Source organism: Mirounga leonina, unplaced genomic scaffold, assembly GCF_011800145.1.
Source record: "Mirounga leonina isolate KUSES-001 unplaced genomic scaffold, KU_Mleo_1.0 Mir_353, whole genome shotgun sequence".
NCBI classification, from domain to species: Eukaryota; Metazoa; Chordata; class Mammalia; order Carnivora; family Phocidae; genus Mirounga; species Mirounga leonina.
Window position 1 is genome coordinate 153,162 of NW_023270699.1, and position 9,893 is coordinate 163,054.

Here is a 9,893-nt window from a genome sequence, read left to right on the forward strand (position 1 = left end):
ACATCTTTTAACACTGCTTTTTAACTTGATATAACTGAATCAAAAGTTATTCTTTGATGTCTTGCTTCTTTCACTCAACGTTATGTCTGCAATGTTTATCCTGCACGCATCTGTTTTTATCTAGCTTTAAAATACAAACAGGGGCTGTCTGGTCCATAAGGTTATAGGTCTTCATCCAAATTGGGAAAAAAAACCAAAAAACTAATAAGCTAGTTATTTAGAGGTATTATTTTTGACTTGTGTAACGTTTTTGTATTTAAAATAAAATGTTACTATTTTTTAAATGCTGAGAAAAGTTCATAATCCCATTGCTCAGATAACATCTCTAAACCACCACGCGCCAATCCAGCCCACCACCTGCTTTTGTAGGGCCCGCAAGCTAAGAATGGCTTTTACAGTTTTCAATTGTTTTTTTTAAAAATCAAAAGAACATGCCATGCTCATTTCTTTATGGTTTTATGGCCGCTCTTGCACTACAATGGCAGAGATGAGTAGCCACATGGCCTGTTGAGCCGAAGAAAAAGTCTGCAAACCCTGCTCTGAGCCATGAAGAGCAGCAGCCCTGCTGCAGCTAACTTTAAACCAGAGACGGGGAACCACCAGCTCAGTGGCTGCAGCAGTACCAGGGTTCCGTAGCTGCCGAAGTACTCTTCATCCTGCCACGTGTCTTCAGGGTCACACTCCTCCAGGTGCTTCCCAAGGTGGTTTGCAGGGATGTACCCACAGCAGCCTGCACGCTCGCCCCACCACCAATCAGCAGTTGTCTGTCTCAGGATGAGAATTTTTTCTCCTCTCAAAAAGCTGAGCTGGAAAAAAACATACATAGAAGTCAAAATTCAAGAAAAACCTGTAGTTGTTATTTCAATTGTGGCTCAGTGATAAATCCATCATTGGGGCCCAAATCACAGCTATTTCAAAAAGGACTCAATGGGTAATTATACAAACTCACAATTTCTGAAAATGATACCAAGACTTAGAGACTTTTGTGGAACAGCTACATGAAAGAAAAGCACAGCTTAACTGGTATTTTTTAAAGGAAAGAGTAAACATGTTTGAATGGCTTAAGGCAGAATTTCTCTACAGCCTCTTCACTGTAACTCAGTTATGTGATAGCTGATTCATTTACCGGAGCAGAAAAAGCTACATTCAAGTCGATGTTTTTTCCAAGATTTATTTATTTGAGCGAGAGAGTGTGAGTGGGAGGGAAGGGCAGAGGGGAGAGGGAGAGAGAACCTCCAGCAGACTCCCCGCTGAGCACCAAGCACAGAGCCCGATGCGGGACTTGATCTCACAACCCTGAGATCATGACCTGAGCTGAAATCGAGGCGGATGCTTAACCATCTGAGCCACCCAGATGCCCCTCAAGTCAATACTTTTATTTTATAGCCTTATTTTTCATTAACTAGACTAGGTTCTAAATCATGGTTTCCTAAAAGAAACTGGAGCAGGTGCTTCCTTCCCTCCTTCCTTACCCACGTATCTTCCACCTCAGGCTTGGCATCGGAATTTGTTAGGCTGGGAAGAGAAGGGTCCCTCACAGGTCTCATTTGGCTCTAAACCTCTGAATACTTCTTTACTTAACTTTGGTATGACTTCTTCAAAATTTAATTCTAATTCTGTCATTCAGCACGGCACTTAGCCGAATCCATAAAACATGGACCCAAGGCCCACGGCCCCTGCATGTGAGCAAGTGCTTAGGGTTACCTGCGTCTGGTCAGTGGCAGAATAGTCTGCAATGGCCACAAACTCTTCTGGGTGCACACCCTCCTGGAGATGCTCCTGGCCACCACACTCCACACGATCTTCTCCCTCCTGCTCAAAGCCAAGCAAAGAACAGGGGATGACTATGGGGCTTCTCTCTCTCTCTGTCCATCCTAATAACCAAAGGCTACAGGTTATCAGGATGGTTTCACATGAAGATTCATGTGACCAGGTTTAATCACACAATTTGGATCATCTTCACTAGGAGCATCGAGGGATCTCACCCTCCCTCCACCTTTACTGTTTGTCTCTAGTACAAAATTATTTGCATCCTAAGAAGATCATCAAATAAGAAAAGAGGCACTGTTAGTGTCTACTTGGTGACTGACCCTGATCACCAGCAACTCCTTCTGAAAGTTGTGACCGGCCCCAAGAGAAAGAAGACCTGTTTCTGGGCCTCACGCTCTCGGGACCTCATCAGACCCAAGGACAGAGCTGGGCAGGCTTCTGGAAGGTGCCAGTGACTGGGCACGACCCTCACGGCCTGACCTGGACCACACTGCTGCTCACACAGGCTGCTCAGGAGCCGGAAGGGGAGCCCGAGCCCACACACTGCCCAGTCTACACTTTCTATCCGAACAGGCTTGTCTGGAAGGTGTCCACTGGAGGTGGCAGAACCTCCAAGCACATGTTCCAGTTCAATGAAGCAACCCCGTCCCAACATATACATTTTTAACAAAGTTTCCTAAATTTAAACATAATTCATGTTCTTTGGAAAATGTGTGAGGCACAAGTGTACACAGAGGAAAATTAAAACCATCTGTAATCTCGCCCACTGGTCAGAAATAATGATGGTTAACACGTTAACATTTATATTTTTTCAGGCTTTATTTTTTTTTTTAAGATTTTATTTATTTGTCAGAGCAAGAGAGCACAAGCAGGGGGAGTGGCAGACAGAGGGAGAAGCAGACTCCCTGCTAAGCAAGGAGCCAGATGTGGGGCTCGATCCCAGGACCCTGACCTAAGCAGAAGGCAGATGCTTCACTGACTGAGCCACCCAGGTGTCTCTCTGGTTTATTTTTTTTTTTTTAAGATTTTATTTATTCATTTATTTGAGAGAGTGAGAGAGAGAGAGAGCACATGAGAAGGGGGAAGGTCAGAGGGAGAAGCAGACTCCCCGCCAAGCAGGGAGCCTGATGCAGGACTCGATCCCGGGACTCCGGGATCATGACCTGAGCCGAAGGCAGTCACTTAACCAACTGAGCCACCCAGGCGCCCCCTCTGGCTTATTTTTAAGATTTATTTATTTTGAGAGAGAGAAAGAGCACTCATGTGTGAGAGGAGGGGCAGAGAGAGAATTTCAAGCAGACTCCCTGCGGAGCACGGAGCCCAACGTGGGGCTCGATTTCACGACCCTGAGATCATGACCTGAGCCGAAACCAAGAGTTGGATGCTCAACTGACTGAGCCACCGAGGCGCCCCCAGGCTTCTTTTAAAGTGTACATATAGCATGTGCATCAGGGTGTTTATTGGGATCATGAAATTCTGCCTTGTGTTATGTTTCCCACTTATTAATTTCTTTTTTTTATTAAGTTCAATTAGCCAACATAGAGTACATCATTAGTTTTTGATGTAGTGTTCAATGATTCATTAGTTGTGTAGAACACCCACTTATTAAATTCTGACCATTTTTCCTCTTTATTAAATTACTTTTTTTAAGATTTTATTTATTTATTTGAGAGAGAGAATGAGAGAGAGAGAGAGCACACGAGAGGGGGGAGGGTCAGAGGGAGAAGCAGACCCCCTGCTGAGCAGGGAGCCTGATGCGGGACTCGATCCCAGGACTCCAGGATCATGACCTGAGCTGAAGGCAGTCGCTTAACCAACTGAGCCACCCAGGCGCCCTATTAAATTACTTCTAAATACTACATTGCTAACATCTGATAGTATCCCATTCTATGAATCATAACTTATTTATCCAATCTCCTAGTTTTGTACCCTTAAACTGTTTCCAGTCTATACAATTACAAATTATGTTAAGACGAACTTTCTTAAACATATGTCATTTTTGTCAAAAATGTCATATGACAATTTTCTTAGGATAAATTCCTGAATGGGAAAATGGCAGATTAAGATGCTGTGTACTTTTATAACTTTTAATGTCATCACCAAATGCCCTCCAGAAAGATGGTTCCTCAGACCTACATGCGAATAATGGAATGATTTTCCCACACCCTGACCAGCAGTGGGCATGCCTCATCACTCAAACCTCTGCCACTGTGGGCAGAAACACTGTCTTTGTTAGTTCCATTTGTCTTTAATTACTGGTGAGGGCAGACATGTTTTTCAAGTACTTATTGGTCATCTTTTTTGTTAGTTGCCTATTTGTGTCCTTTGCACATTTTCCTACTAGAGTAACATGATCAGTTTTATGCAGTTATCATTTTCTTTTTAGCTTGCCCTCCATCCCCTGTCCCTGCTCCAGCCACATCATCACCCTCTCACCACCGTCCCTAGTCGTCACCTGGCGTACGCCTCTCCCGCCTTCTCCATGTTCAAGTCACACACATGCACAGTTGTTCTTCTGATATAGTGTTTGGTGAAGGATGTCACAAACCCTTCTTTTTATATTGCTTTTTTTACTCACATAATACCTTGTGAAAAACTCCCCAATTCTTAGAACTCTAACTTATAATTTTCAATGACTGTGTAATATTCCACAGTAGGAATTCTTCCTGATTCTTCAGTCATTCTTGATTAATGGACTTTCTCTTGCTGTCCAGTTTTCTACCACAATGCGGCCACAACATTTATACACATTTATCCTTATGTAATGACATTTTATTTCTATGAGATACATCACCAGGGCTGAAAAATAAGCATGGTTTTCATTCACACATTTGCCAGATTCTTTCCATAAAGGGTGTAGCACTCCACGCTTCACCAGCAAAGCTCAGAGTACCCTCTGATGAATACTCACCAGCAAGAGGCATTCTGATGGTCTTTAATTTTTGCCAGAGTGATAAGGTGTACAGACACCAGAAAAAGTAAATATGTGGGGAAACAAGACTATTTCTTATACTCTATAAGAAAGACTTTTAATAGTATAAGGAGATAATAATAATTTATTGTGGGGTTTATGACATATATAGAAGTAAAATATGATACATCAATAGCCCAAATAGCACAAAAATGGGGGCTAGTAAATGGAACTAATTTGGAGGAGTCTTACATGGTGAAGTGGTCAAAAAAAAAAAAAAAAGACTGGGATAGGTTAAAGATGCATATCACAATTTCTTGGTAACCGCTAAAATATTAGTAAAAGATGATACAGGTGAAAAGCCAACAGAGGAGATAATGTGGAATTATAAATAATATTTTATTAATCCAAAAGGAGGCAAGACTGGAGAAAGGTACCAAGAAGAAATAGAAAACAAACAGCAAGATGTTCAACTCAACCATATTAGTCACTATGTTAAATGTTAATGGACTAAATACTCCAATTAAAGAGCAGAAATTACCTGACAGTAAAAAAAAAAAAAATGACACACCTACAGGCTCTTTACAAGAAAAACATTTTAAATATAAGGTCTTATATTCAAAATATAGGTGTATGTGTACCATGCAAGCTGGTACAGTTATGTTAATATAAGACAAAATAGATGCAAGGCAAGAAATATTACCAGGTAAAAAGAGATTTCATAAAAATAAAAGTCAATTAGTCTAGAAAGTAAAAAATATCCTAAATGTATGTGCCAAATAACAAATTCAAAATATATGAAGCAAAAAGTGATAGATTCAAAAGGAAATTTAAAAAAAAAAGACAAATCCACAATCATAGTAGAAATTTCTTTGAACATTTATTTATTTTAGAGACAGAGAGAGCAGGTGTCTGGGCAATTGCAGGGAGGGGCAGAGGGAGAGAATCCCAAGCAGACTCCCTGCTGAGCACAGAGCCCGACAGGGGGCTCAATCCCACGACCCTGAGATCATGACCGGAGCCAAAACCAAGAGTCGGGACACTTAAACTGACTGAGCGACCCAGGCACACCCATAGTGGAAATTTTTGAAGCTCATCTCTCTCAATAATTACACAACAAATGGGCAATAAGTCAGAAAGAACACAAATATTTGAACAATGCTAATAACCCATTTGACCTTAATGACATTTATAGAAAACCACCAACCACAGAAAACATATTCTTTTGGGTGCATGTGGGACATTCACCAAAATAGCCCACCTGACTAGGCCACAAAGCAGGCCTGAATAAATTTCCAAACACTGAAATTTGTACAGAGTATATTTTCTGACCAAACATAATCAAACCAAAATTAAATAACAAAAAGATGAATAAAAATTCCTAAATGTCCAGAAATAGGCAGCACACTTCTGAACAGCCCAGAAATTTTCTAATTTCCATTGTGACATATTATAAAGTATTTTAACTGATCAACAATGAAAATATAATGTATTTAAGTGTGTGAGGCACAGCAAACTGATGATCACAGGAAAAGTTATGGCTTTAAAAACATGTATTAGAGAAGAAAGGTTTAAGTCAGTGATGCAAACTTCCATCACAAGATGCTATAAAAAGAGAAAATTAAACCCAGAGAATAAAAGAAATAAAGATAAAAGCATAAATCAATAAAATAGAAAGCAGATGAACAAAGAGAAAGTCAACAAAGACAAAACCAGTTCTTTGAAAAGATAAAACTGATAAAACCCCTTAAAAGATAGATCAAGAGGAAAGGAGAAATAAAACACAAACTGTAACAAGGATCTCTTCTGTAATGATGGACACAATTAACAGGATAAACACAAATATTACTGAAATACTACCATGACTAACTCACAAGTAATTGAGAAAAGTAAAATAACAAGATACCACTTCTAACTTATCAGACTGAGCAAATTTTAAGAGTGTGATGTTCTCCTACCCTACGATCCAGCAACTGCACTACTAGGTATTTACCCCAAAGATACACACGTAGGGATCCGAAGGGGTACATGCACCCCAATGTTTATAGCAGCAATGTCCACAATAGCCAAACTATGGAAAGAGCCCAGATGTCTGCGGACACATGAATGGATAAAGAAGATGTGGTTCATATATATGATGGAATACATATACAGTGGAATATTACCATCAAAAAAGAATAAAATCTTACCATTTGCAACAAAGTGGATGGAACTAGAGGGTATTATGCTAAGTGTAATAAGTCAATCAGAGAAAGACAAATACCATATTTTACTCATATGTGGAATTTAAGAAACAAAACAGAGGAACATAGGGGAAGGGAAGGAAGAGTAAAATAAAATAAAAACAGAGAGACAAACCATAAGAGACTCTTTTTTTTTTTAAAGATTTTATTTATTTATTTGAGAGAGAGAATGAGAGAGAGAGCACATGAGAGGGGGGAGGGTCAGAGGGAGAAGCAGACTCCCCGCCGAGCAGGGAGCCCGATGCGGGACTCGATCCCGGGACTCCAGGATCATGATCTGAGCTGAAGGCAGTCGCTTAACCAACTGAGCCACCCAGGCGCCCCCATAAGAGACTCTTAACCCTAGGGAACAAACTGAGGGTTGCTGGAGGGGTGGGGGAGTGAGGCAACTGGGTGACGGGCATTAAGGAGGGCACGTGATGGAATGAGCACTGGGTGTTGCATGCATGTGATGAATCACTGAACTCTACCTCTGAAACCAACAGTACAGTATATGTTAACTAAACTGAATTTACATACTTAGGAAAAAAAGAATCTGATGCTCTCAAGTGTCAGCAAGTACTCCCTGGGCTACTGGCAGACCCACAAACTGGAGAACAATTGCTCACTACCTAGTAAAACTGAAACTGTGCCACCCTTCCACCCTGCAATGCCATTACTAGGCATACACCCTGGAGCACATCTGCTCAAGGAGATGGGAGGAGAATATTCACTGCAGCACTGTTTGAAAGAGAGAAAAACTGGGAACAACACTAAGTGTCCAACACAAGGGAAATAAATAAAAGGTGGTGTCCACCTACTGTACAGCAGTAAGACTGCAACAGACCTGCACACAAATACGACGTTCACACAAGGAGCACACTGCAGAAGCGTCCTGCAGGACTGAACTAGTTCTACACACACATCAAGGGCAAAGCCCCCGAAGCAACACTCAGAAAAGGCAAGTTGCAGATGACAGATTATGACGCCACTTAGACAAATTCTAAAAAGTACACAAAACAATATCATATACTGTTCAAAGATGCCTATATTAGGTATAAAAGCATAAAAAATGGTGCAGAAGCACAAAGATCAATTCATAATTCACAGCAGTATTTGCCTGCGGAAACAGAGGAAGAAGAATGGGGCTGGGATTAGGGAGCAAACCACCTATGGTTTCCTTCAGAATATGTATACCTGTGTATACACATACACATTCTAAAGCAAATACTACAAAATGTTAACAAGTTGTCACATCTCTGTGGTATGGACTTGACGTTTACAATATTATTCTGTAAATCTGCCAATATTTTTTTTAAGATATCTTTTTTTTTTTTTAAGATTTTATTTATTTATTTGAGAGAAAGAATGAGATAGAGAGAGAGAGCATGAGACGGGGGAGGGCCAGAGGGAGAAGCAGACCCCCCGCCGAGCAGGGAGCCTGATGCGGGACTCGATCCCAGGACTCCAGGATCATGACCTGAGCCGAAGGCAGTCGCTTAACCAACTGAGCCACCCAGGCGCCCCATAAATCTGCCAATATTTTTTAAATTTCTCAAAAGAACAGGGCATCCACAGAATTTAAAAGTTTTATGATTAATTTTAAGAAACAGATTAGTGAAATGACCCAATTATGAATCAAATTCCTATGTATAAAAACTCAAATGAAATTACAACAACCATTGGAAGGACAGAGAAAAAAAGAAATGTTAACATTGACATCACAGATATGAAAATGTTTGATTTTTTAAAAAACATTATTTGTTAGAGTATTCATCTGGTTTTTAATTTTATATCATCAACATTCCTTGAAATTTAGGGTCTTTTTTTTTTTTTATTAATAGCTTGAATGAAACTAGATGTGTGTGTCCCAGGCAGAAAAAAAGCATGAATAAGGCAATCATTTCTAACGTGTCCAGCCTGGGACTTTACTAAACAACTAAAACAGTGTATGTACTTCAGCAGTTCAATACCAAAGGTAGAGTCAATGCAGGTATTTACAACCCAATTCAGAACGTCAGAAGCCTTACAAACACTGCATTTCTTCCATCTACGCAGCCCACGGCTGGTGGCGGAGCCATGCTCTCTGCAATGTCTGTGGTCCTTACATACACGTTCTTACACACCAGAGCTGAAATTACCTGCAGTTCACCTCGGGGGCAGTCACCTGATGTTGCCATGGTTCTCTTAGGATCTGCCGCATCGCTGCCACTTTTAATACTTCATTTTCCCCTCCATTGCTACTTTTAAAAAGAGAAACAGTGAGAAAACACTTTGTTACATTCGCTTCACTTCTAAGGTCCTGGTAAAGATCCTAGAGTAAAGATCCTATGCCAAATGGAAGTAAAACGGGTGTTTAAAGAACGAAATAGAAATCAAATTTATAAATACAATTCTTTACAGAAACAATGGAAAGCATTTAAAATTTATGACTTCTAATAGTATGTTTTCTTCACTAGTCTGCAAAGGTGTTGATCTTATTTACTGAATGAACACTGTTTCTGTTAGATTACTGGGTTGATTTAAAACAACAAATCAATGTCAAATCTTTTCTTAGAACCCTGATAGCTCCAACTGATTCACTCCAACTGAAATGCCCTGCTGTGAAAATAAAGGAAACCTCATTTGAAATGGAGTCAGGAGGCCAGCAGGGGGAGCGCTCACCCCCACACACCAGTTACAGACCCAACAGGAGGAAGCTCATTTTACCACCATAGCAGGAGGACAGTCTCCTACCCAGGCAATAGCCCAGCCGGGAGACCCTCACAGCCCGGCCAGAGAGACTGTCACACTGTCACAACCCGGCCAACAGGGACCATCACAGCCAGCCAATGGGACACTGTCATAGCGTCACAGGCCGGCCAATGGGAGACTGTCATAGCGTCACAGCCCAGCCAATGGGAGCCTGTCACAGCGTCACAGCCAAGCCAATGGCAGCCTGTCACAGCGTCACAGCCCGGCCAATGGGAGCCTGTCACAGCGTCACAGCC

General features: G+C 41.1%; 1 protein-coding gene across 4 annotated transcripts in view; it reads right to left on the bottom strand.

Annotated features, from left to right (window-relative positions):
- PRMT2 (protein arginine methyltransferase 2) overlaps positions 1 to 9,893 on the bottom strand; it is a 30,122-nt gene that overhangs the window by 18,351 nt on the left and 1,878 nt on the right. For all 4 annotated transcript variants that reach the window (XR_004683716.1, XM_035029978.1, XM_035029979.1 and 1 more), the window contains exons 2-4: positions 9,045 to 9,143; positions 1,705 to 1,812; positions 624 to 806 (exon numbers count right to left, since the gene is read on the bottom strand). Coding sequence is in view for 3 of the 4 variants with exons in the window: in XM_035029978.1 (XP_034885869.1) it covers positions 624 to 806; positions 1,705 to 1,812; positions 9,045 to 9,083 (330 nt within the window). In the remaining variant the exon portion in view is untranslated. The remainder of the gene's footprint in view (positions 1 to 623; positions 807 to 1,704; positions 1,813 to 9,044; positions 9,144 to 9,893) is intronic.